Here is a 26,974-nt window from a genome sequence, read left to right as displayed (position 1 = left end):
AACTTATTAAACTAAAAATAAAGTGGGACTGAAAACAACACACAGAAATGTTTTGTTTGTGAAACTACAGTACATCAACAACACTGACCTGATTAAATAAAGTTTTTATACAAACGATAGACATTTACAGATTCAAACTGATGATTGAAGATAAAAGTCTTTAAATGCCGGCCAATCAGCAGTCAGACAACCACCGGGCATAAACACAAACAGTAAACAAACATCAGCTAGTTGTTTATTTTCACTTTGTTCAAACTGTCAGAACTTTATTTAAAACTCAAACTCAGATAAATGTGTTTAAAATGAAGCATCAGAAAAAACCTTAATTCATATTTTATATTTAGTATTATTAATATTATTATTTACTTTGGTTTGTTTCACAGTGTTTTCCCACATTTTATCGTCTCTACGTTCTGCAGATAAATATATTTTCTTCTTTAAAACCTGCTCTGTTCATCAGGAGCTGAACAATAAAGTTGGATGTTTTGAACGAGGAAACAACACAAGAGAAAAGTTTCTGAAGGCAGAAAGTTTGGCTGAAACTCCTCACAGTGGCATTTCAATTGGATTATTAATCATCCATTCCATCCATCTGTTCATCCATTCACCCGTTCATCCATTCATCTGTTCATTTGTTCATCAGTCTTTGGGATAAAACTGTTGAATTGCACTTAAATATCTTAAATAATCTTTTTGTATTTTAGTGAAAATAAAAACAGTAGAAACGTAATAAAAATTATTTTCTCATCAGTGACAAGTCATCCAGAACCTGACCCCCCTCAGACCAGGTCTAAGTATCAGAACCTGCTGCAGTCCTGGCAGTGACCCCTCTCAGACCAGGACCAAACCAGACCCTCTCTCTGGAGTCACAGAGTAGAATCAGGAAGTAGAATAAAAAACACCTGACGTCATGATGGCAGAGTGATGTCACAGTTGAACCCTGATGATATAATGAAGCTGCAGTAGAATCAGGATGAAGCTGAGTTGAGGACCCTGCAGGTTCTGGTTCAGGTCTGAGGACTGGGTCTGTTCCTGAGTCCTGCAGGTGAAACCTCTGAACTTGTCTCATCATCGTGTTGGTAGTAAAAGATGTCGGTGGAGTCGTCCTCCATGTTTGTTTGTGCTGCTTCATGTTTAGTGTTGAGGAGTTTACCTGTAGATACACACACCTGTGTACCTGTCCCACTTCAGTCAGTCTATACCAGTACCAGTTACACAGAAGTACCTGCCCCAGGTGGTCCAGATGACTCATCACCAGTCCAGGTGAGTCAGTTCTGGTCCAGGGGCAGTTTGACAAAGGCGATGGCAGCGAGCTCCTTACAGAACTCCTCAAGGACGATCACTCCTCTCAGAAGGGTCAGGTGTTCCAGCCTGAGAATCCACAGGTGAACCAGGTAAACTCAGATAACATGACGTAGTACCTATGACACCCCCGCCCCCTGCCCTGATGTAAATCCACCAGATAGACAGGTAGATAGACAGATATTTACCCAGTGTTGTGGTTCAGTCCCAGCAGGTGTCTCCTGGTGTTCAGCAGTCTGTCTGTCAGGTTGGAAATCTGCTGGATCCTCTGCATCAACTCCCCCATCACCTGAGAGACAGACAGGTGAGACAGACAGGTGAGTTATATACAACACTGGATCAAACATCACAGTTTTATATTAGAAGAGAGACAGACTGATACCTGCTCTGATAAACACCTGTCTCTCTCTCTGTCTCTGTCTGTCTCTCTCTGTAACTCACCCTGATGAGGACGGAGAACAGCGACCTGGAGCAGCGAGACAGGTGTATGTACGGGTTGAGCAGGTATTCGTGCAGCAGTGGGTGGCTGAAGGCTGAGAGTCTGGAGAGAACGGCCGTCAGCTGCAGGTTCAACTCGTATGGCTGAAAGCATCACGAGTCATTACAACAAGTGATTATGAGTCATCACACCAAGTCATTACAAGGAGTCACCACAACGAGTCATCACACTGAGTCATTATGAGTCATCACATAAATCATCACGAGTCATTACAACGAGTCATCATGAGTTATTACACCGAGTCATCACAATGAGTCATTATAAGTTATCACACAGGTCATTACGGTCATTATGAGTCATTACAACAAGTTATTACAAGTAATTACGAGTTATCACAAAGAGTCATCAGACAGGACAGGTGTGTTTGAGGTCAGACAGGTGTGTATACCTGCTCCAGAATGCGTCCCAGTCGGTCAAACAGAACTTTGAACAAGTGACCCTCAAAGAACTCCTCCCCCTCACCTGAGGAGGAGGGAGGAAGGAGACTGATCGGCCAATCCCAGGACAGAGAGAGAGACTGACACTCGGTCACCTGGAGGAGAAGGAGGAGTGTTAGACCTGTGTCCTCACAAAGATAGAAATACAAACACAGGTCTGTGTGTGTGAGTGTGTGTGTGCTGACCAGTGTGTGGGCATCGTGAACGTACGACTCGTATCCTCCCTCCTGTAGCAGCTGAGCTGATCGCACCTGAACAGGAACTAAACACAGGAAACTACACACACACACACACACACACACACACACACACACACACACACACACACACACACACACACACACAGGGTCTCATTAATCTTCAGTGAGAAGTGAAAGCATGTGATTGGCTCATGGTGTCTCAGCCAATCACAGTTAAAGTAAACAAAGCACTTCCTGTTTAACTCCTCAGTGACAGGAGGAGGAGGAGGAGGAAAGGGAGGAGGGGGTCACTGTCAGGAGTTAACAGATCAGTAACTGAACCTGCACTCGACTCACAGGTCACATTTACACACATTAACACAGCACTTGCTCTGAACATACAAAGCTTTCTAACACATTCACACACCGATGACACACATCAGAGCTCAGTATCTTGTCCAAGGACACTGGAGGAGCCGGGGAATCGAACCACCAACCTTCTACCTCTTGAGCCACAGCCACCCAAAACCTTGGCTGCTGTTCATGTTCAGGTGAAACCCAGGTGCAGGTGTGGAGTGGTGGTTACCTGTTAATGACATCAGCAGCTGATCCCAGGCCAGAGGGAGGAGGAGGAGCAGAGGAGGAGAGAGGAGGAGGAGGAAGGAGCTGAGTGTCAGGGAACAGGCTGTCAGAGAAGAATGGGTCCTCCTCCAGATCACTGCTGAAACACAGGAGACTCTTACCTCAGACCACAGCTACTGTAAACACTACATATACAATGCTAGGCTAATGCTAAGCTAATTTTAGCTTTACAGGTGGACTCACTCTCCGGTCTCATTGACCTCTGTGTGTCTGTCATCCACACCTGCAGCAGGTGGAGACAGATAACTACGACTCTGCAGGAAACCCAGCACCAACACATCCAGAATGTCTCTGTGAGGCTTCTGTAGTAACTCCTCCACCAGAGACAGAGACGCCATACTGATCTGAGGACACACAGGTGGGGTGGGGGAATGGGGGGTGACATGGTCTCTGAGAAACACCTGTGGATCAGTCTGGGTGTTCCTAATAAGCTGATCATATTTACTCCCCGACACCTTTCCCTTCGAACCAGGTGAAGAACATAAGGCTCAGTTCAGGTCACTTCACCTGGACTCACCTGGTCTGAGATGTGGTCGCAGCGCTGCAGCAGCAGGTGAGACAGAGACTCTGTCCTCAACAGGAAATGAACCAGCTGATCCAACAAAGACAAGGACTGGACCAGTCTGACGGCCGCACACAGGACCGAAGTGGAGACCAGGACCATCTGCTCACACCTGTGGATCAACAGGACAACACACCTGTTCACACCTGTATCAAACCTGTTCACACAGTCCGCCTGAACAAGAACCAGAGTTTCTCTCTGAGACAGTGTAAACTTACGTGTGCAGCAGCTGAGGCTGGAGAACGTTTGACAGCCACACCTGACGAACACACTGAGCCAACTTCACTGACAATACCTGCACATACATCAGCACAGGTGTTAAAGACAGGTGTGTATCAGTTATCTGAGCAACAGAGAGGTGGAGCTGGTGCTATTATTCTCAGGTTGTCTCTGTTAGTGAGGATCAGTGTGGACAGATGTGTTTACCTGTGGAGCTTCTCTCATCAGGTGATCCAGGAAGTCAAACCAGGAGAAGAAGTTGGTCACATGATCAGAGGCAGGAGACTCTGACCTGAGATCAGAGCTACGGCGAGAGAACTGAGAACTGATGGGACAGAGGAATACTACAGTACTACTGTGGTACATATTAATACTACTGTAGTACACAGTATACTGATACACAGTGTACTGCTGTGTATGTGTGTTACCTCCAGGTGGTGGGGGGCCAGCTCTGAACCAGTCCAGGATCCAGACTCTCCATAGGCAGCAGGGAGTAGAGCTCCAGCAGCCTCCCAGCCAGCAGCTCCCCCAGCTGGGTGTGGTGGGTCAGAGTCTCCCCTGAGGATCCAGACTGGAGTCCAGAGACCAGCAGGAGACTCTCGTAGGCCTTCAGACTCACCGAGCCCCTCTGTGGAGACCAAAGGTAACTATCAATACTGTCATCAATACATCTGATCAGCTGATTGAATCACTCTCCAACCACTGACCTGACTTTTGGTGAGCTGCAGCAAGGCTGACAGTAGACTGCTCTCTGATTGGATGGGGCTGGAAGCAGACGATTCTGATTGGACGAGACTGGAGCTGCATGAATCTGATTGGCTGGAGGATGGTGGCGTCTCTGTCCTGTGATTGGAGGCTTGTGTGCTGAGCTGCGATTGGTCAGAGGCTGGAGTCCTGGCTGCTGGTTGGTCCAAAATCTGATGACACAGAAACAGGTGGTCACATGACCTGCAGCAGGTCCTGGTCACCTGATCAATCATTAACTGGGTTAATGTGACTAACCAATCAGCCAGTGTTAGTTAACAGCTGCTACTGGTGGAGCAGGTAGAGAGGTTAAGACTGTAGAGACTAAGTAACTGGTTAGTAAGGAGTTTAGTTAGTGATTAGTTTGGATCAGCAGTTGTTAACTAAGCTGGTTAGCTGCTGGTTACCTCTAAGACGTGTCTGAGTGTGTCTGGATCCTGTTTGATTCTGGAGCAGATGACCAATAGGAACTGAGCTTCCTCCTTCTCTGTTTGGGAACCAGGAAGTGCACAGAGACGAATCAGCTTCTGAAGGGGCGGAGCAGAGGTGATGTCACAGTGACATCATCAGCACAGACAGAGCCTCATAGGTCATATTTCAGTTCTGGTGGAATGTGGAATGATCAGGTGGGTTTTATCTTTACTCTCTCACCTGGTGTGTCAGTGTTTACCTGCACAGGTCTGTAGACGTTCACCAGGTGCAGCACAGGTCTCTGCATCTGAGACAAGAACTTACAGAAGAAGAGCAGGACCTGCTGAGACATCCCCGGTGGATACTGAGGAGGAGGAGGAGAAGGAAGATTACCTGTTCAGCATGCTGTGAACATTGTGGACAATAAAGGTGACTCAAACATGTGACGTGTTACCTGAGCTTTTCCCAGAGTGCACAGAGTCTCCAACAGTTTGTGCTGCAGCAGATACTCCAGACACGCCCCAGTCTCCTCCACCCCCTCCATCAATTGTCAATACATCAGCCAATCAATACATTAGTTTATCAATATGTGTTCAGATGTGTGTTCAGGTGTGTGTATGTTACCTGCTGTTTCTCCTCATACACCAGGATGTCCAACATCTGTCTGAGACGCCAGGGGATCTCTGTCTGTCTGACAGGACGACTGTCATCTACACACACACACACACACACACACACACACAGGTCAGTCTGATTGGATGATCAAACACAGGTAGATTACAGTCTGAGGTGGAGGGTTCACCTGTGGTCTCGATGTAATAGTTGGTTATTGATTTCCAGTGATCCACGAAGGAATCCAACAGGTCCACTGTGGGCTCCCTCTGACAGGTGAGTCAGGTCAGACAGTGAGACAGGTAGACAGACAGACAGCAGGCTAACCTGTGTCTCTTGTTACAAACTAAATTTAGTTTTGATGTTAATCTGTGTATTTATCCCCTCGGTCCTCACAGAGAGAGAAAGTCAGACAGTCCCCGCTCCTCCTCTCTGACTTTTTACTCTGGACAGAGGCTAACTGAAGCTAACAGAGCTAACTGAAGCTAACAGAGCTAACTGAAGCTAACTCACCGTCTCCAGCGCGTGGAGCAGCATCCTGGTTAGCTTACTAAACGTCTCCATTCTTCCGCCAAAAACCCACTGACACCGACCGCCCGTTAACCCGGTTACACCCGGTTAGTTACCGGTTTACTGCGACATGTTGACAAGTTAACTAACAGCTGACTTGCGTCAAGCTACGACACCGAGATAGTACACATCCGGAATGGACTTTCAAAATAAAACACAGCCAGGATCTTGTTAAAAATATTTCTGAATAAGAGCTTCGTTAATGAATATAGAGATTTTAAAAAAAAATCTAAACTGAAAAATACTCTATTACCAGCCCTGTAACGTGATGTAACGTGTTGACAGAATATTATAGAATAATAATAACATAGAATTATTTATGTAAATATAGTGATGAATTTAATGACATGAAAGGTTTATAAAGTAAATGATTTTAAATGATTCTACACAGTGGAATATAAATGCTGTTACATTAATAAATGGACTGTTAGAAAAAGAGGAAACAGCAGACTGTTTCCAGCAGCAGATCCTCATCATCTCATTTCCCTTCCTGCTGTTTTACATCTGAATAGTTTAACATGTTTAACATGTTCACACTTACTGAAGCTGCAGACGTTTTCATCAGGTTAAAGACTGAGATGTTTACAACTGTTTCATTTACTGACAATTTAAAATAAATACAACAATCCTAAAATGTTAAACATCTGAGGAGGTTTTCCTGAAGCTGAATATTAAAGTTTAATGTTATTGACTGATGAAGGAGCTTTGTTAAATGCGTCTGTGCTTTCAGCATCTGTGGATCTGCTGATTGTGGATGAGTTGGGTGCGGTCGCTCTGCTGCAGATAAGAGAGGGAGGAGGGGGTGAGGTGGGGAGGGGGTTGGACAGGTAAAGTTACCTGCAGCTCCTCCCACAGTGTCTCAGGTGGAGCTCAGTCTTCGTTTGTCTGCAGCAGCTTGAACACAGTGTCCAACAAACACTCGGTGAGTTTCCTCTTTAATTCACTTCAAATGGTTTTAAATCAGTCTGAGTTTCAATGGATCAAGTCCTGGTTTGGGCTCTAAGTGTCCAGGTCCTGGTCCAGACTCAGATTCATGTCCTAGCTCAGGTCCAGGTCCAGGTCCAGGTCTAGACTCTGTCTTTGTGCAGTCTGAAACAAGTGGAACAGACTGAAACTTTTCATCATCAGTTTCTGTTCAGACTCAGTTTAACGTCTTTGGTCTTTTATAAACCTGAACCTGAAGTATCCAGTGAGACGTTTACTGTCTGTGGGGTTTTTGAGTGTTTTCTGGTGTCTTTGTGCTTTGAAACAGTTTAAATGACTCAAACAGCCTCCAGGTGTCGGCTGTCAGAGAGGGCGAGTCACTTCCTGCTTCTCTGAGCTGCAGCAAAGATGTTTTGTTGGAGAAGATGAGTCACTCACTTTGTCTCTGAGGCTCACAGAAGAACTCACAGAAACATTTCATACCTTTATTTTTTTAAGTTTTAATTTATACAGAGTCATGATTTAGACTAAAGAATAATTTATATTTCAAAAGTTGTAACTTACAGCTGAGGTTCAGATGTTCTTCTATGGCCTTCTATGTTTTTTTTTTAAATGTGGCTCCGCCCCCTACAGGTGACATCATGATGGTTTTTTTCTATGTCTCCGCCCCTACAGGTGACATCATGGTGTACGACCCAGAGTTTGAATACGCAGGTCAGAGGGCCGGGCTTCAGGTGTGGCGGGTGGAGAACTTGGCATTGGTTCCTGTACCTGAGAGTCTGTATGGAGGGTTCTACAGTGGAGACGCTTACCTGGTTCTCCACAGCACTGCGACTGGCAGAGAAACCCTGCAGTACGACCTGCACTACTGGCAAGGTACTGCAGTACACCCTGTACTAATACTGCTACACCTGTAGTAGCTGCCTTGTAAATAACAGCATCATCTACATAAAGACAAAGAAAATTAGATATAAATTAAATAGAATAAATTAGAAATTAATTAACTGAGGGCAGCATGGGGGTGCAGTGGTTAGCATTGTTGCCTCGCAGCAAGAAGGTTCTGTTTTTTTTTTTTGTGTTGGTCCTGTGATGAACTGGTGATCCGTATAGGGTGAACCCCGCCTCTTGCCCAGTCACAGCTGGGATGGGCTCAGCTCCCCTGCGTCCCTTAATGGAGCAGCAGCACAGATGATGAATGGATGAATTTAACTGAATCTACGGGCGCGGGGGCGGCTGTGGCTCAGGAGGTAGAGCAGTCGCCCACCAATCAGAAGGTCGGTGGTTCGATTCCCGGCTCCTCCAGTCCGTGTGCCGAAGTATCCTGAACCCCAAATTGCCTCCGATGTGTGTGTATGTGTGAATGTGTGTGTATGTGTTATATATAAAGCACTTATATATATAGAACAAAATGTGTGTGAATGGGGTGAATGTGATCTGTAGTGTGAAGCGCTTTGAGTGGTCGAAAAGACTAGAAAAGCGCTATATAAGTACAGTCCATTTACAGTCCATTTACCTGATGAACAGTTACAATCACCGACTTTACTTGGAGCCACAACTTGGACACATCACCCTCTGTAACATAGTACTACTACTGTCCATAGTTTCAGTACTTGATAATACCTCCATGGTTGACACAGGTGTGACTGTGGTTCTGCTCTGTGATTGGTCGGTCGGTCTTCAGGTTCAGAGTGTTCTCAGGATGAGAGTGGAGCGGCAACCATCTTTACAGTCCAGATGGATGACTTCCTGCAAGGGGCGCCAGTCCAGTACCGTGAAGTCCAGGGCCATGAGTCCAGTACCTTCACAGGGTACTTCAAATCTGGGCTGAAATACATGGTACCTGTACCACCTGTACCAGCTGTAATACAGCAGGGCCTTCTCTTCCTGTCACTGATGACATCACTTCCTGTCTGTCCTCAGAAAGGGGGCGTGGCCTCAGGGTTCAAACATGTGATGACCAACGACAAGGACGTGCAGAGGCTGCTGCTGGTCAAAGGTCGACGCGTTGTCAGGGCGACAGAGGTTCCTGTCACCTGGGAGAGTTTCAACCAGGGCGACAGTTTCATCCTGGACCTGGGAGAGGTGAGGCAGGTAGAGAGGGGAGACAGGTAGAGAGGTGAGGCAGGTAGAGAGGGGAGACAGGTAGACAGCTCTGAACCTGTCTCTCTCTCTCTCTACAGGAAATCATCCAGTGGTCTGGTTCCCATAGCAACCACTTTGAGAAGCTGAAGGCCACGATGGTGAGTGGTGACATCACCTAATGACATCATCATTATTCAGTGACATTTCAGAGCTGATTGATTGATTGGCTGACAGGTGTCAAAGGGTATCCGTGACAATGAGCGGTGTGGGCGGGCCAAGCTGCTGATCTGTGATGAGGGGGCAGAGCCAGACAGGATGCTGGAGGTGATGACATGACACGTCACATGACCTGAACAACAACTTACTGTGTATCTTTAAAACAGTTCAGTTGGTTTGTTTACCCAGGATCAGACCCAGGTCCACATGGAGAGTTGGTCTCAAATGCAGTTCAGGTTCTCATCAGGTGTAAAAACAACCCCCAGAAGAAGACTGAACTGTTCTTCTTCTGTGGTTATTGGTGCGAAGCGCCTCCTACTGATCAGAGTGTGTAGATACAGTCTCCTCAGGTAAAGAACAACACTACAGAGGAGGCCTGTTGTTCTTCCTGCTGATCTCTGACCTCTGTGCTCAGGTCCTTGGGGAGAAGCCGGAGCTTCCTGAAGTTCACCATGATGACACCAAGATGGACGCCTCCAACAGGAAGATGGCGAAGCTCTACAAGGTGAGGAGGCTGTTTCTCACCAGGACAACATTGTGAAAAAGCAGCAGGAAGTCCTCACCTGTCTACTTGTCTGTCCCTCAGGTGTCCAACGCAGGTGGGGACATAGAGGTTACCATGGTAGCAGAGCAGAACCCATTCTCCCAGGATGCTTTGCAGTCCAGCGAATGTTTCATCCTTGACAACGGAGCCAACGGACACGTGTTCGTCTGGAAAGGTTCAAACTCTGTGTGTGTGTTTGTTTACCTGTGTGTGAGAGTGTGTTTGTTTACCTGTGTGTGCTTGTTCCTGCAGGTAAGGATGCTAACTCTGAAGAGCGTCATGCTGTTCTGAAGAGCGCAGAGCAGTTCATACACAAGATGAACTACCCAACACACACACAGGTAACACACACACACACACACACACACACACACACACACACACACACACACACACACACACACACACACAGGTGAACACACCTGCCCCCCTGACTCTGTGGTCCCCCTCAGGTCCAGGTCTTTCCTGAACATGGGGAGACTCCGCTCTTCAAACAGTACTTTAAGGAATGGAGGGACCCTGACGACACCGTCGGCATGGGAACGGCCTACGTGACCAATCAGATTGCAAAAATCAAGAAGGTAAGTCAATAAACCAATCAGCATTGAGTTCAGGACCAAACTGTTTTCCGTACCAAACCTAACTGAACTCTGATTGGACAGGTGCCATTTGATGTGACACAGCTCCACCAATCAGAGGCCATGGCAGCTCAGCACGGGATGGTGGACCGAGGAGATGGAGAGAAACAGGTGAGGAGGGGGAGTCCACCTGTCTGTCTCTCTACCTGTCTGTCTGACCTGTCTCTCTCTCTGCCTGTCTGTCTGCAGATCTGGCGTATTGAGGGATCAGAGAAGGTTCTGTTGGACCCGTCAGTCTTCGGTCAGTTCTATGGCGGAGACAGTTACATCATCCAGTATCAGTACCGACACCGTGACAGACAGGGTCACATCATCTACATGTGGTGAGAACTGACATCCTGTTCAGCTGCTGAGGTCAGGTTCTGTTTAACTTTTTAAAGTCGATCCTGAGGTGAGAGGGTTTGGACCAGGTCTGACTGTTCTGGGTTCAGTTATGGTTATCTACAGTTCTGGACTCGGTGTGTTTTGGTGTCTCCTCTAGCACCACCCTCAGGCTCAGACTCTAATGATGTGTTCAAGTTCTTCTCTGAAGTCTGAATTTCTGAGTTTCTGGTCAGAAGTTTGAACCTGAACGCCTCCTGAAGTCGGAGCAACCCCACCAACCCTGACATCAGAATCCTCACATCAACAGCAGAGAACTCTCTGCTAATGTTCCTGTTTATAGCAGCTCAGTCTCATTAGTTTCACATGAAGTCAGTCAGACACAGAGAACTGTTCAGGTTTTATCTGTGGACATGTTGCTACGCTGTTTGTAGAGCGTTGTTAGCAGCTCAGGTGTTCTTCAGGAGCAGATCTGTTATCAAGTTGTCTAAACTCTGACAAAGCACCTGTAAAGACTCTGTGAACTGGAACGCCATTAACTCAGAGGTGACGTCACTCCCAGCTCTGACCTCTGACCTCCGCACAGCTCCCCCTGGTGTTGACTTCCTGTTATGAGAAAGTGAACTTTTTCATATTTTATCTCTGTCTCTGCAGGCAGGGGGCGGAGTCTAGCCAGGACGAGGTTGGAGCATCAGCCATCTTGGCCGTTCAGACAGATGATGAACTGAGAGGCAGCGCCGTGCAGGTACTGGACCCAGATCTGTGAACACATTCAGACTTTAATCATCTGACACCAAAGGCATCATGCTGTTACCTGTCCACAGGTGCGAGTGATTCAGGGAAAAGAGCCTGCCCACCTCATGAGCCTGTTTGCGGGCCAGCCAATGGTGGTGTACAAGGGTGGGACTTCCAGAGAAGGCGGCCAATCAGAGGTGGCAGATACCCGTCTCTTCCAGGTTCGAGCCAATCCAGTGAAAGACACCAGAGCTGTGGAGGTGAGAGAGAAAACGAGAACCAGAGACCGAGTTAGTCAGGATCAGACTGCAGGATGTAGACTCTGATTCCAGCCTCAGACCAGTTAGACCAGTCTGAGCCCTCCTCTGTTCTCCTCAGGTGGATCCATCCTCCTCCAGTCTGAACTCCAGTGATGTCTTCGTCCTGGTCTCCCCCTCTGGATCTTGGATATGGAAGGGGAGGAGCAGCAGCTCAGCTGAAGTGAAGGGAGCTGAACATCTGGCCGGGATCCTGGAGGTGACCCCCACACCGCTGGAGGAGGGGGAGGAGGAAGGTGAGGGGGGAGAGTGATGGGGGAGTCTCCATGTTGTTAAACTTTGACTCCATCCAAACCTGACTGTGTGTTTGTGTACAGATGCATTCTGGGATGCGTTGGGGGGGCAGGAGGACTACTGTTGCTCTCCCCGGCTGAAGAACCAGATGGAGGCTCATCCTCCTCGTCTATTCGCCTGCTCCAACAAGACCGGGAACTTCCTGGTTCGTCGGGCTGGTCACATGATGTGGTCACATGACTGCTTCTGTGTCTCTGTGACAATTATTTGTTAATAAACCACAGGTTAACAATCACTAACTAACTAATCATTTACAGTTGATGTGTGCTAATTAGCAAAGAGCACTTCCTTGCTAATGACCTGCTAAGTGGCTGCTAACATTCTTACAGCAGTTACTCAGGTGTTCAATGTTTACTGAGGTGGGTGAACTTAACCCAAACCCTGGGAGGTTGTTGGGAGTTAACTAGTTAGAAGTAGTTAGATAGTAGTTAGAAGTAATTTAAGGTGGTGTTAGAGATTTGGTAGTTACAGTGGTTGTCTTAAACCAATTCACTAGTTGTTTGGTCCTGGTGGTTGGTTGCTGGTGTGCTAGATAGTTGTTTTGTGGTTGACTCCAATCTGATCCAGCACCTGTGTCATGGGTCAGGAGGTGTCCTGTGGATCCTTTGGGTCCTGTGGGGTCCTCCATGGATCCGACTTGTTCCAGATCATCCAGTTTGGAGGCCAGGTCAACACCTTGGGCCCTCTGTCGTGTTTCTCGAGACATTTCTGAGCAGTGTTTGTTCGGAGGAAGCTGCAGGTGGTTTTCAGACTGTTCAAGATTTTGACTCAGAACTGAATGGGTTGTTGTGGTCGTCTCTGGGGTGTTGGAGTCTGGTCCTGGTGGTTTCCCTCAGGTTCTGGGTTCAGTGTGATACAGGCTTTTAAAGCTTGATCTCTGTGTTCAGATGGAGGAGGTTCCAGGTGAGCTGACGCAGGATGACCTTGCCCCTGATGATGTCATGATCTTGGACACCTGGGACCAGGTGAGTCTCTCCTGCTACCACCATGGTTACAGGTCCAGCCCCTGTGGCACCATCATCTCCGACTTCCTGTTTCCTCCTGCAGGTGTTTGTTTGGATCGGAAACGAGGCTCGTGAGGAGGAGGGGTCGGAGGCGGCGGCGTCAGGTGAGACAGACAGGAAATCCAACGTCAGAGGTTTACCTGACTCAGCAAACCACAGACATCATTTTATTAAAGAATTAGCTCGTCTGGTTAAACTACCTGGTCCAGGTATCTGAGGCCTCCAGACTGAGCCTGGTCCAGGTGATCCAGGTGATCCAATATACTAACAGCTAACTGTGTTTCCTGTGTAGCGGCCAGGTACATAGAGAGCGACCCCGCCAACAGAGACCCCCGAACCCCCACAGTGACGATCAAACAGGGATTCGAACCACCGACCTTCACCGGCTGGTTCCTGGGCTGGAACCATGAGTACTGGACCAACGACCCACTGGAGTGCCTCAGCAGACACCTGTGACATTCACTTCCTGTTAACAAATAATGAGGAAGCTCTGAGTCTCACTACTGTGGAGCAATAAATAAAACCTGTCTGACTACACACCTGTCTGTCTGACCTGTCTGTGCAGTAGCAGTGTTTCAGACACCGTCATCGTCATGGTGATGTTACAGTGTGTTGCTTGTTGCACCTCATCACCATGCTAACAGTTTGATAGTGTAATAGTTTATTGGAGCTTCTCTGTTTATAAATACTGATGTTGATAAATAACAAGAAGAGAAACAATGAAAAGATTCATAAATACAGAAGAACAGAGACGAAGCCACAGTCAACAGAAAGGACAGAGTTCAGTAGAGGACAGCAGACGTGTGTGTGTGTGTGTGTTCACAAACTATTCATCACAATTTAAAGAGTTTTTACTGTTTAACAATAAAATCTGATGTTTACATTAAAATCTGTAGAATCTCTGAAACAACACAAACTAACGTCTAACTCTCTGGAGGTCAACGACCCCTGATCAACTAATGTTCAACGCTACGGAAGCCCAGAGCGGCCAACAGATCCACATAGTCTGATAAAGTTTGTTCTATTCACATGGAGCTGGGCTAACAGTTTCCCTCTGCTTTCAGTCTTTGTGCTAAGCTAGGCTAACAGAACCCATCTCTGTACACAGGCTGATCTGAAACATGGCTGCTCCTCTAAATCACAATCGAAACATAAAGAACCTAAACGTGATAAATATCCACAACAGCTCTGAGCTCCCATCAAGCAATGGGGCGCCGTGACATCAGAGAGACCGTCAGATATGACCGGGTTAAATCAGAGTCAGATACAGGGAGATTGGTCTGACTCCACCAGAACCACATACAGGTGGAGCTGTGTAGGTAAACAGGTGGGGGTGACCCAGGTGAGGGTGATCGAGGTAAACAGGTGCAGGTTATCCAGGTAAAAGGGTGGGGGGTGGGGGGGGTGGAGCAGAACCTTATGGTCAGTTTGGTTGTTGGAGGTTTCCAGCTCTGAACAGGAAGTACCAACAGGAAACAGGATATGATGTTAAATGTTCAGAGGAAGCATGCAAAACAAAAACAGGAAGTGAGGGGCAGAGTCAGGTCAGAGGTCAGATCTGTCTCTGTGGGAGGTGAAGGTTGTTTGACAGGTCTGTGGAATCTACAACAGAGTTGCTTGGTTGGTCCATGAATTAGTTCCACCTCCAGCCTCCTCTTACATGCAATAAGCCCCTCCCCCTCCCTGCAATCACAGCCAATCAGAGCCCAGCAGCAGGTTGCTCAACAGTTGCCAGAGTTGCGGAACTCCCCGTTCTCTGTGATCTGCAGCGACGACGTGTTGCTAGGTGACAGACCATTCCTCTGTGATGTCACAGCGTAACGCTCTTTCAGCTGAGTCAGAGCCGCCATCAGACGAGTGTTCGCCGCGTCGAGACTCGCTATTCTCTTCTCCTGAGAGAGAGACAGGTGAGAGCCAGACAGATAAGAGAGGTACAGGTGAGAGATAGTCAGGTGGGAGAGAGACAGGTGAGAGACAGGGAAAGTGTTTTGAGTCTTTGACAGAGGCAGATTTCATCTTTAAAGATGTTTCTAAACTCATCACCAGCAGCACCTGGACACACCTGTCCACTCAGGAACATCTGTGGGTGCTGGGACAGACCTGTGTTGCCCTCTAAAGGCAAACAGCAACAACTACAGACACATGACACTAGAGAGACTCTGGATTATCAAAGTTCTTCTTTTTAAATACCTGCTAGAGAAAATAAACTAAACTGATTATTGATCAAATGATAGTCTGTTAACATCAATATTTAATCAATAGAATACATTCAGTCGCGTTTAACAAACAAATTACATCAAGAACAGAGGCTGCAGCTGTTTAGTCAGACTGTCAGGTAAGCAGGTAACAGGTAACAGGTAAACAGACCTGTGCCTCTATGATCTTCTGTTTGGAGTCGACCACAGCCTGCATGTCAGAGTGATCCTTCTTCAGCTCCTCCTCCACAGCCATCAACCTGGACAGGTGACAGGTGAGACTGGTAACTACAACACACAGGTGTGCAGACAGACAGGTGTACAAACAGGCAGGTGTGCAGACAGACAGAGGTACAGACAGAAAGGTGTGCAGACAGACAGGTGTACAGACAGAGGTACAGACACTCAGGTGTACAGACAGACAGGTGCACAGACAGACAGGTGTGCAGACAGACAGAGGTACAAACAGACAGGTGTGCAGACAGACAGGTGTGCAGACAGACAGGTGTACAGACCGACAGGTGTACCTGCTAATGATGCTGTTCATCTGCAGGTCTTTGTCGTCCTGCAGCCTCCTCAGTCTGCTCTCTGTGTCCTCCAGCCGAGCCTGAAACACAAACACTCCCACTGGTCCAGCTGTGTCATGTGATCATGCTCAGCACTACAGGTGAGCCACAGCCCTCCTCTGTCAGATAGATCAGGTGTGTTACAGACCTGGTATTCCTGCAGCATCCGCTGGTTCTGCTGATCCTGGACCATTAGACGAGCTTCACACTCCTCCTGACGCAGCGCCGCCACTCGCAGCTTCTCCTGCAGCAACGCAATCTCCTGCTGGTACTACACACACACACACACACACAGAGAGTCAGACCCAGTAGAACCATTAGAACCAGTAGAACCAGCGTCTCTCACCTTCTCAACAAGGGCATCGTCATGGCGATCATCCTCCGTTTCGCCATAGGAGGAGCCAGAGTTCATGTTGAGCAGCCAGGCGGCCGTCCGGTCCAACGCACAGGGAGAGGGAGCCTGAACACACACACACACACACACACACACACACACACACACACACACACACACACACACACACATACACACACACTGATGGTGTCACCATAGCAACGAACTCTGCTGCTTCATTAATGTTAGTCTGTTACTTCACTAGTTACTACTAGTAACACCTGGTTTTACTATAACACTGACCGCTGCTTAGAGGGTAGAATGACCCCGGTTGCCGCGGTTACAGCCCAGTTACCTTGGCAGCAGGTCGCTGTTTCTCGGGGCTGTCTCCTTTAGATGATGACGATGTTTGTCTGAGACGTGACTGGCCACTGCTCGGCCAATCGGGGCTAGATGACAACATGCTGCCAGAGGCGGGGCGGGGAGGGTAGGCGGAGCCTCCGCCGCTGAGCATGCTGGGAGGTGTCCGGCCTCGAGGAGGTCCTGGAGGGGCAGAATTGGGGGGAGGAGGCTGATCGATGCGTCTCTGAGGGCCTGAGGAGTTCTGACGAGGGGGGGCAGAGCTACCTGAGGGGGCGGAGCAACAACAGCAGATGTTAGTGAGGGGGGCAGGGTTATATGTTCGAGTCGTACCTGTCGAGTCGTACCTGTCAGTGTCTCGGTCAGAGACAGAGCTCGTCTGGAATATTCTTCTCCACTGCTGCTGCTCGACATGGCTGATGTCCTGTCCCCCCTTTCCCCCCCTCCCAGCCCCACAGACATCTGGGTAAGAAACGCTGGTTTGGTTGCCATGGCGATCCTGTCGTCGGCGTTTCCCTGCGACCCCGCCGAACCGTCCGAGGGCGTGGCATCCGTCTGCTGCTGTGGTTGCCGTGGAGACGTGGTGGTCATGTGATACACTGGGTTCTGGAAGGAGAGGGGCAGGAGCCCCGTCCTGCGCTGCCACTGGCTATCGTCGAGGCCGTCGCTAGGGGAGGAGTCCTGCAGGTCGACCAGGGACAGGCTGCGGCTCTCGTTGGTCAGCTCTGGCCCCTCCCTCCTGCCGTCATTGGTCATTTCAAACCCCGCCTCGTTTTCATTAGGCTCCGAGTAGGAAGAGCTTGGAGCGGGAGAGCCCTGTAGGCCTACAGGAAGTGACATCAACAGTTAGGAGGGGTCAGAGGTCACAGAGTGAGATCAGGAGATCTGACTGGATAAAGATCAGAGGTTAAAGGTCACCTGATGCAGGCTGCAGACTGGATCCTTTTGTGACGAAAAACAGATCTTTGTTTTCTGGAGTCGGAGACGGAAGTCTGGTAAAATCCACCAAACTACACACACACACACACACACACACACACACACACAGATAATTGATCAATTGATTAGTGAGTGATCAGTAAGAACCTGCCTGTTGTTTGATGGATGAATACTGATGTTAATGCTAACAGAAACACAGGATGCTAACCCTCCATCCAGTCCGACGCCACCCTGCAGGCCGATGGAGGGATTACAGGTGGCCAGGGGGGGAGAGAGGGGTGGGGACATTGGGGGTGGTGACAGTGGGGGGGGGGGGACCACCCTCTGAGGCTCCGGAGACGAAACGGGATTAGCCACCCCCCCTGGGTTAGCCAGCGCCGCCGACACGTCTCTGAGGATCCGAGGGAGAGGACCGAGCTTCGACAGGGACGACTGGAGAGAGAGAGACAGGTAATAATTAGTCTGCATTTCAGGTGTGTTGTCTGAGTCTGATCCACATCAGATCCAGGTCTGACTCTACACCTGAGACACACCTGTAGACCGACATTAGTCTGTGTTTTCAGAATAAAAGTTTGAATAAGTTAAATCAAATTTCAAAACAGGAAGAAGATCATCTCACAAACTGACAAGCTCACCTGGTCAGGTGTGTTACCTGGTCAGGTATGTTACCTGGTCGAGCTCAGTCAGCAGGGTGTGCAGACTCGACAGCTCTCTGCCGAGGTCGATGTATCCATCGAAGCCGGCGGTGTGGTTCAGTCCGTCTGGGTTTGAGATCTCCTGCAGGAAACGCTGCATGCTGCTCCACTGCCGCTCCACGAAGTCATTCATAAACAGCATGTACTCCTCCTTAGTGCCGAACCTGCAGGAACATGTAAACCAACAGGTGACATGTTCAGGTTACAGGTAGAGAGCTACACATACCAATACTTAAAAAGTGCTTCATAATAATCAAAGTAAAAGGCCCCCTGCTCCTTCACAGTAAAAGCACAGACTTACTTGCTGAAGTTGGCAAGGTTCTGGATGACTTTGGCGATGAGGGTTAAAGTTCTCGCCGTGCGCTCGTCGGGGTATTCCTGCATCAGGTCGAACAGAGACGGTGACATCACAGCTGGACACAGGAAGCGCAGGAACAACGAGGCGCTGATGAGGCGCTCGCTGATGTCCGGCCGCCCTCGATTACTGCACTCCTGTCGCCATGATGCAAACACCTCCTTCAGCTCACGGGGGAAGACCCTGTTTGGACGATGTTGTATTCTGGTATCAATATGACAATATGATGGTGAGGTGTTTAACAACCTGCATGTGCATCCATCAAGGTGTGCGTACCTGTAAAGGTGTGCATACCTGTATGAGTCAAGGATCTTGCAGAAGGCAAGTTCGCAGCACATCCTCAGGTTGGCCTGATGCTCTGCAAGGTCAGAGGTTGAACAGCGAGATGGGTCGACCTCACAGTTCTCATCAGACTCGTACAGAGCTTTGATGAACTCACCTGAACAGAGAGAGGAACACCTGAGTTTACCTGCTCAGTTCTGCAGGTACAAGTATCTGAACTGACTGATCACAGTTAGAGATAAATAACCAGTACCGAGGGCATCCTGCAGGTACTTCTGTCCAATCAGCTTCAGGTATTCCTCAATGCTTTTTGTTGCCAGCGTGTTCTCTCTGAAGATCAGCTGGTCGTTGTCACGGCAACGGTCCACCTCTGACATCATCAGGTCTGTCAGGAAGTCCTGCAGTCAGAGATCAAAGGTCAAGGGTGAGGGTGGGGTCTGTGAGATGTCATCAGGTGTGGTCAGGTGAGGTCAGGTGTAGTGAGGTGAGGCCAGGTATGGTCAGATGTGGTCAGGTGTGGTCAGGTGAGGTCAGGTGAGGTCAGGTGTAGTGAGGTGAGGTCAGGTATGGTCAGATGTGGTCAGGTGTGGTCAGGTGAGGTCAGGTGTAGTGAGGTGAGGTCAGGTGTAGCGAGGTGAGGTCAGGTGTGGTCAGATGTGGTCAGGTAAGGTTACCTTTGCCTTTCCGGTGCTGTGCAGGATGTGGACGAGCGCAGCAGCCAGCTCCTCCTTTGCCCTCAGACTGATGGAAGCCTCCAGCGTGTTACAGAGCAGCAGGTAGTTGGAGCTGATGTACTCTGCAAACTCTTTGTACTGCTCCATTGGCAGGATGACGATGCTCTGGTACCGAGCTTTGATCCGCACCGTTGGCACCGACGACTTACCTGAAACACGACAGGTGGTTGTTATTGACGTGGTATCTCTCCGTGAACTCTCAGATTATAAACGTTTGACGTACCTCGGCTTGTACTGGGCGTGCTCACTGAGTACCACTTCTCCACCAGCTGCCTGCCGGTCACCATGGCGACAGGGATATTGACCAACCCGACGTAGCTGCTCTTGTCCTTCTTCCTCTTCCTGTCGGTGTCTTTGTAGAGGTGGAGGGTGACGGCACTGATGGAGGGCAGGCTGCTGAAGTCGAACCGTTCTCCCCAGAATATGTTGTCGGTTTTCAGTTTACACGACGTCCGGGCGTAAAGACTGTCGTCCAGACACAGCTCGCAGAAGTACCTGTCGTACAAATACTACAGTTACAGATTCCAGGTGTAGCGCCATCTATCTGTACATGTCAGAGTAACATGCACTGAGACGAACTGTGGACATGGCGCCCCCTACCTTTTCTTGGCGGGTAGATCTTTGGCCTCGATGACCCACACCGTCAAGACGTTCTCCAGCCTCCTGCTGTTGTCTTTGTTGGGATGAACAGCTCGTCGCAGGTTCTCCATCCATTTATCTCTCTCTGCCGCTGAACGACACGAGAAACACTTGGTGCCTGTCGAGGTCGTTACCTAGGAGACACGCGATCAGAGGTCATCACCACAGAAACACAAGGGTCAGACTGTGGTGTTTAAAGAGCGTGTGTTATGTGCAACCTCGAAGCAGTAGTCCTGTCCCAGCAGGGAGGAGTGAACCGGTTTGATGATCACTGATTGGTCCATCCTGAGCTCCAGAGACGACACACAGCCGGCGCTTAGCAACGACTCCTGGCTACCACAACGCAGCCGCCGCATCACACACCTGACATACACACACACACGCACACACAGTGTTATTATGAGTGAACTGACCTGTCCTCCAGTAATCACGTCTAAACTCCAGTAGTTCCAGTTTTTCCAGTATTAGCTGCTGTGCATAATTATCTTGATGCTACATGTGTTTAATTCTTAATAACCAAAAATCTACTTGTTTCTATGTTGTATTGTGACAGTAACAAAATCATGAAAAACCCTGAGAAAAGTATTTCAGTCAAAATGCAAAACAGGCGCTAAGTGATGACCACAGGCTAACAGGCTAACAAGCTAACGTTAGCCACTGAATGACTGGTGAGGCCTGAAGCTCAGTCTGTCTTTTCTCTTCCTTCTTTGGCATACAGGCTGCAGTTTGGAATCTTGGGAAAGTGTCGAGGACTGAGTCAGAGGGAGAGCTGGAATCAGCAGTTCTCTGAGTCTCCTGTTTTCCAGATGCTGCAGTGCTGTGTCTGTGTTGTCTGAACAGATCTGAGTCCAAAAACTATGCAGAGTCATTTTACTGCTTTCCTTTCCCCTCCAATTTTTTACCTAAAAACCTAGCTAACCTAGCTAATGTTAGCACCCACTGGTAGAAGCAGGTACCCCTGATATTCTTTTTATTTATCTTTCTCTGCTGCCCAGAAGTAGTGAAAATTGTTAGCTAAGGGTGTCTGTTTTAATGTTAGCTGGGTGAAGATAGCTAGCTAAGACCAGCTTTTATTTCCTTAGCCGAGCAGCACAAAAAAGACTGACAACTGAAACATGAAGATGTGGATCACAAGAAACACCCTGAGAAACCCAGAGCTGATATCAGGGGGACCTGCTTTTACCAGAGGGTGCTAATGTTAGCTAGGTTAGCTGGCTAATGTTAGCACCCACTGATGTCAAACTCTTTGTTCATTGGTTTAAAACCTGTAACTTATCAGCTGCAGTCATTTCCTCTCCTCTTCCTCGTCACAGTGAAGCAGCAGAAAGACTGAACAGTTTTTGGACTCAGATCTGTTCAGACATCACAAACTCAGGACTGCAACATCTGGAAACAGGAGAGACTCAGAGAAGTTGGAGCAGGAAACAGGATTTTCATCGGTTGTAATGTCAGAGTTAAGAAGCTGATAATCAGGTCGTCTGTGATGATGTGATGATCACAGATATAAAGCTTAATTTTGAAAGAAAGGTTCAGTCTTCTCCTCAGTTTCTCTCTGTAGTTTAGGAAACACAAGATTCATCCAAGAGAGTTTCTCAACTGGTTCAGGGACCACGTCTGGGTCAGATGCATTAATATTAATTCTTGGACTCAGGATGTTGATCTGTCTATCAGAAGGTAATTTATTCTAGTTGTTTTAGTTGAGAAGGATTAGTACTGGTCCTCAGGGAGTCCTGGTCCAGGTTTCTCCAAGATAACTCCACAGACCTGTCTCCTGTTTACTTCATTTATTTCCCCCAAAACACCAACTCATGTTTTGATGAGCTCTGCTTCAGCTTTCAGGTAATTACCCAGAGTCCCACCTCAATATTAACTCTGCTCCTCCACAGGAGCTTAACGACCCGCAACCTGAACCTGTTCTGCTTTTTACAGATGAGGACGTTTAATTCTTTGTTAGAACACACACTGGAGAAATATCATTTTAACGCCACCACAGGAACTAATTTCTCCTACACCTGTCTCCTACAACCGACACAGGACCGACCTCCTTCGTCCTGCAGGTTCTCCACAGGTTCAGTTTCTGGATCTTTGGGTTCAGCTCCATGATGATTAAGAAGTTTTGAAGAACATTTTCAGTACGATATGAAACCTCTTCATCAGTCACAACAGGAGGTCGACAGTGACCTCTGACCCCTGAACATACGCACACACACACACAGGATGATCTGGCAGAGATTCTGTCGTTCCTCTGTTAGCTCGTTATCTCTCTTTATCTTAACAAGCTGCTTAATGTTAGCGGCTTACCATGCTAATTCTTCAGGGATGTCTGTGTTAGTGTGTGTGTCTGTCTATGTGTGAGTGTGTGTGTGTTGTTGCTTAACCTTATTTAGCTAAACATGTTGGCTAACAGCATGTGTCTAGCCTAGCCACATGCTAACATATCAGGCTAGCTGGCAGCCAGGCTAACCCTAACACACACACACACACACACAGTCGAATGCAGCATGCATGATCATGCAAATCAGGTAGAAGATGCCACCGTGCAGCCCCCCCCCCAACACACACACACACACACACACACACACACACACACACACACACACACACACACACACACACACACACACACACACAGCAGAATTTCACTGCAGCCCATTTATCTATTCAGACACTCAGAGGACAAAGGCAGTTAATGCGTGCAGAGAATCGGTGCAGGATACTCACCGAGCATTCTGCGTGAATGCTGAGGAGGAGGAGGTGCGGGGGGGTTATGGATCCATGTTCTCCCTCAGCAGTGAACAGGAGGAGGAGGAGAAAGAAGATGGAGAACCTGCTGATCCTGATGCTGACGAAAGGCTGAAGACCCGTCTCACTCTCTCTCTGTCTGTCTGTCTGTCTGTTAGCTTGCTGCTACTGATGCTACACGGCTTCAGCTCTCTCTCTCTCTCTCTGTCTCTCTGTCTCTCTATGTGACTCGACCTCAGTCTCTGTCAGTAGTTGCCCCTCCCCTGCAGTGAGGGTGCCCTACTTCCTCTCCTTCCTCCTCTCCTCTCCTATCTCCTCTCTCCTCATCTGTCACTGTTACTCTCCCTCTCTCCTTTCTTATTTAATCCACTCCCCCTCCTCACCCATTGTCACTGTGTAGGGTTCATATACAGGGATTAACCCCCCCTCCTCTCTGCTCCCTCTCCTGTAGACAAACAGAATATACGTGATGGACATTAAAGCAGCAGGATCACATGGTGAGAGTGTGATCATCTGAACACCTGTCATCACCTGTAACAGGTCAATCATGTTCCACAGAAAACCTTCCAGATTTACCTGCTCGTACCTTTATGCAGAACTACCTCATCTACAAGAACCAGGACTTGTCCAACACCTGAGGCTTGTCCCTCACACCTGTCGACAGGTAATACTAAACCTTCTCTGGTCTCTCCCCAGCTGCCTCAGCAGTAGAGGCTCTGAACCTGGCTCAGTTCACCTTCACCACCTGTCTGGATTTACCAGGTGTGTCTGATCACCTGACCACCAGGGGGGAATCTCTCTGAATGCAACCCCAGATAATCTGTAGTCCTATGATGAGCTCAGGAGTCTTAAACAGAGCACCACCCAGGTGACCCCTCCAGGTTTCAGGCTGAAACAACACCTGCGAGATTCTGGAAAACGTATTGATTAATTGTCAATAACGTGTGTTTGTGTTACCTGGTGTCAGAGGAGCTGATGTGGTCGATCTTTAGGCTGCTGTGACGAGAGAGTTTAGGCTGAGACCGAGTCCGACGGAGAGACTGCTTCAACCTCCGCGAGGAAACCCTGAGGAGGAGGTCAAAGGTCGAGGCCTTGTCATAGAAAACCTGATCAGTTATAGATCTCTGTGGATCAATAGTTTGTTCAGATTTAAAACTGATGGACACTTCACTGACTGAGCACTTTATTAGGAACACCTGATCAATCACGCAGGTATCAATGAGCCAATCAGGTGGATTCACAAACACGTGATGTTTCACATTAATGATGATCAGATGCCTCCTCCTCCAGAGCAGCTTCTAGTGATGTAATCTGATTACTTTTCACCATGTAATGAGTACTTTTACTGTTATACTCAGAGTACATTTCACTGAGAGACCGTTTAACTTGCGGGGGGGAGCCAATCAGCTGATCCACAGCTGATGGCAGCTCAGCTCCTGTTACCATGGAAACAACAGGCTGAGTGCAGCTGTGAGGAGGTGTGTGTGTGTGCACTCACCGTCACTCTGGCCGTGGGTGTGTCCACGGCGGAGCCACTGGGCATGCTCTGTCGACGCAACCCTCTCTCTGGAGCACCTGGGAACAGACAGAGTGCATCATGGGAGTGTTTGTAGTTTCTAACCAGTGGTCGGCCATCTTGGCTGTGCAGCTGTTGCTGTGGTAACTGGTGGTGACAGCTGCTACCATGGCAACTAGCAGCAGCCAGTGGATTAGTTTTAATACTAATAAAGTTTATTTTGAATCATAAAAACAGACTCTGATGTGTCTGGACCTGAACCTGAACCTGATCCTGGATCTGAACCTGGACCTGGATCTGAACTTGGACTGTCTCACCATTTTCCAGGTGACACAGTTGACTGTGACCTCTGACCTTCAGCTGGGTCAGCAGGTGATGCTGGTTATGGTAGGTTTGGTTACAGTGAACAGAGCAGAGCAGTGGTTGTCACGTTGCCGTGGTGACTGACCTCAGATATCAGATTATCAGATTAATATTGTGACATGTCAGATTAGCAGACGAGCTAATCCCTCAGCAAACAAACAAACGCTGAAAATAACAGAGTTTCTCACCACACAGGTCCTCGAACTCAGCATCAGGCTCCACCTCCATTGTCTGCATCCGTCTGTCTACACCTGTCCACACCTGTCTGTCTGTCTGTCTGTCTGTCTCTACTCTCTACCCATCTGTCTGTCTGTCTCTACCCGACTGTCTTCCTCTTCGTCTGCCGTCTCGTCTTCCTCACCTTTGTGGGCGGGGCAAGGAGGAGCGGATGTCACATGGAGAGTGTATCTTAGCAACCAGACAGTACAAGTCTCTGCCCTCTCTGCCAGGAGGAGAGGATGAACCTAAAGAAGGAGAAGGAGGGGGAGGAGGAGGAGGAAGGGGAGAGGGGAGGTGAACTTGTAACAGTGATGTAACCACAGTATGTGTCAGAGTCAGAATTTACTGTTTTCACATTAAGTATTTTCTTCCCTTTATAACCAGGTTTTTATTGTGAAGAACATTAGATATGTGGGAACCATGGGGGGGGGGGGGGGGGTCAAAGTTGTTACCTCCAGGTCGTTGAGCAGCAGCAGCTGTGAATCTGACAGGATACAAAACATCTTACTCCAGATGTCAGGCTCCGCCCTCCGACCACACGACAGCCAATGGATGGAGGCGCTCTTCAACTCTGTGACACGGTCACAACACGGTCACATGACAGCACAGTAACAGTGCTAAGAGTGCTAATAGTAACAGTGCTAACAGTAACAGTGCTAATAGTAACAGTAACAGTGCTAACAGTGCTAATAGTAACAGTGCTAACAGTAACAGTGTTAATAGTAACAGTGAAAACAGTAACAGTGCTAACAGCAACAGTGCTAACAGTGCTAATAGTAACAGTGCTAACAGTAACACTGCTAACAGTGCTAATAGTAACAGTGCTAACAGTAACAGTGCTAATAGTAACAGTAACAGTGCTAACAGTGCTAATAGTAACAGTGCTAACAGTAACAGTGTTAATAGTAACAGTGAAAACAGTAACAGTGCTAACAGCAACAGTGCTAACAGTGCTAATAGTAACAGTGCTAACAGTAACACTGCTAACAGTGCTAACAGTAACAGTGCTAATAGTAACAGTAACAGTGCTAACAGCAACAGTGCTAATAGTAACAGTGAAAACAGTAACAGTGCTAGCTCCTCGTCTGTAAAAACCTTGTCACCTGTTACCTTTTAACCTGTGACCTGAACCACTCACCTGTCAGGATGTGGACAGGTTAAAGGCCCTGACATTTTGTTTCATCTTGTTTTGAATTTGATGTTTTGACGGAGCTACAGGTGAACAGGTAAACATCATAGCTGTCTGTTGGGTCCTCTGTCTGTCACCTAACAGCTGATCCAGGTGTAAATCACCAACTCACCAATCACATTCATCCAGCCCAGGTGCTGACACCTGGACAGGTGTTTTACCAGCTCCTCCATGGTGACAGGATCCTTTATGCGGCAGGCAGAGAGAAGAACAGCATTCTGGGATATCAATTACCTGTTTGTCTCCATACAGACCTGGCAGACAGGTAGCAAAAGACAGACAGGTAAGAAGACACCTTAACAGTGACACAGGTGAAGAGAGAGAGAGCGAGAGAGAGAGAAGTAAGAAAGACGAACACAGAGACACGAAGACAGGAAGTCATAAATAGACAGACAGGTAAACTTACATAGCCGTAAAAGCTGCAGTTTGTCTCACCTGTTTGTTGGTCACTCGTCACATTGTCAGTTCATCTGTCTGTCTGTCTGTCTACAGGGACCCTCAGGACGACAGTACCTGAACACCTGAGTATCTGACTGCCATGTGTTATTGTTCTTCACATGTCGTTTAACACCTTAATTGTATTAACAGATTATC

The 26,974-nt window shown here is 48.2% G+C and overlaps 3 protein-coding genes across 7 annotated transcripts; 1 reads left to right on the top strand and 2 right to left on the bottom strand.

The window, feature by feature from the left end:
* Positions 1 to 222: 222 nt before the first annotated feature.
* On the bottom strand, positions 223 to 6,322 carry fhip2b (FHF complex subunit HOOK interacting protein 2B). 4 transcript variants are annotated; one of them, XM_051069482.1, is made up of 18 exons: positions 6,121 to 6,322; positions 5,798 to 5,876; positions 5,620 to 5,705; positions 5,450 to 5,533; positions 5,236 to 5,359; positions 4,992 to 5,071; positions 4,548 to 4,757; positions 4,269 to 4,468; positions 4,048 to 4,165; positions 3,840 to 3,916; positions 3,577 to 3,733; positions 3,243 to 3,403; positions 3,004 to 3,138; positions 2,424 to 2,514; positions 2,190 to 2,333; positions 1,744 to 1,884; positions 1,491 to 1,591; positions 223 to 1,371 (listed from the first exon to the last, which is right to left on the bottom strand). In XM_051069482.1, the coding sequence occupies exons 1-18, from the start codon at positions 6,169 to 6,171 to the stop codon at positions 1,269 to 1,271; spliced, it is 2,142 nt and encodes a 713-aa protein (XP_050925439.1). In that variant the 5' UTR covers positions 6,172 to 6,322; the 3' UTR covers positions 223 to 1,268. The 4 variants fall into 4 exon arrangements, with proteins under 4 accessions (XP_050925439.1, XP_018548539.1, XP_018548549.1 ...); XM_018693023.2 differs by having other exon boundaries at positions 4,992 to 5,111; positions 5,255 to 5,359; XM_018693033.2 differs by having other exon boundaries at positions 3,004 to 3,135; positions 4,992 to 5,111; positions 5,255 to 5,359.
* A 687-nt stretch (positions 6,323 to 7,009) lies between these two features.
* Positions 7,010 to 13,789, top strand: LOC108894356 (gelsolin). Its single transcript, XM_051069481.1, has 19 exons — positions 7,010 to 7,099; positions 7,775 to 7,977; positions 8,783 to 8,937; positions 9,022 to 9,183; positions 9,282 to 9,341; positions 9,418 to 9,507; positions 9,815 to 9,904; positions 9,986 to 10,118; positions 10,196 to 10,284; positions 10,396 to 10,524; positions 10,606 to 10,692; positions 10,771 to 10,904; positions 11,557 to 11,647; positions 11,727 to 11,897; positions 12,016 to 12,190; positions 12,272 to 12,393; positions 13,136 to 13,213; positions 13,296 to 13,356; positions 13,545 to 13,789. Exons 2-19 carry the CDS (start codon positions 7,785 to 7,787, stop codon positions 13,706 to 13,708), a joined length of 2,184 nt encoding a protein of 727 aa, XP_050925438.1. The 5' UTR covers positions 7,010 to 7,099; positions 7,775 to 7,784; the 3' UTR covers positions 13,709 to 13,789.
* A 298-nt stretch (positions 13,790 to 14,087) lies between these two features.
* Positions 14,088 to 26,946, bottom strand: LOC108894315 (disabled homolog 2-interacting protein). 2 transcript variants are annotated; one of them, XM_018692962.2, is made up of 23 exons: positions 26,816 to 26,946; positions 26,493 to 26,634; positions 25,644 to 25,762; positions 25,334 to 25,436; positions 24,591 to 24,668; positions 24,051 to 24,159; positions 20,570 to 20,714; positions 20,313 to 20,485; positions 19,936 to 20,207; positions 19,653 to 19,861; positions 19,232 to 19,376; positions 18,991 to 19,135; positions 18,643 to 18,879; positions 18,316 to 18,505; positions 17,855 to 18,078; positions 17,626 to 17,717; positions 17,055 to 17,531; positions 16,703 to 16,974; positions 16,360 to 16,473; positions 16,162 to 16,284; positions 15,975 to 16,054; positions 15,620 to 15,707; positions 14,088 to 15,144 (listed from the first exon to the last, which is right to left on the bottom strand). In XM_018692962.2, the coding sequence occupies exons 2-23, from the start codon at positions 26,551 to 26,553 to the stop codon at positions 14,974 to 14,976; spliced, it is 3,627 nt and encodes a 1,208-aa protein (XP_018548478.1). In that variant the 5' UTR covers positions 26,554 to 26,634; positions 26,816 to 26,946; the 3' UTR covers positions 14,088 to 14,973. The 2 variants fall into 2 exon arrangements, with proteins under 2 accessions (XP_018548478.1, XP_050925436.1); XM_051069479.1 differs by lacking the exons at positions 24,591 to 24,668; positions 25,334 to 25,436; positions 25,644 to 25,762; positions 26,493 to 26,634; positions 26,816 to 26,946 and having other exon boundaries at positions 23,073 to 24,238.
* Between the last annotated feature and the right edge of the window lie 28 nt (positions 26,947 to 26,974).

The sequence above is a fragment of the Lates calcarifer genome, unplaced genomic scaffold (assembly GCF_001640805.2).
Source record: "Lates calcarifer isolate ASB-BC8 unplaced genomic scaffold, TLL_Latcal_v3 scaffold_20_43, whole genome shotgun sequence".
Classification (NCBI taxonomy): domain Eukaryota; kingdom Metazoa; phylum Chordata; class Actinopteri; family Centropomidae; genus Lates; species Lates calcarifer.
Note: the sequence above shows the minus strand (reverse complement) of the source record. Positions and strands in the feature narration are given on the sequence as shown.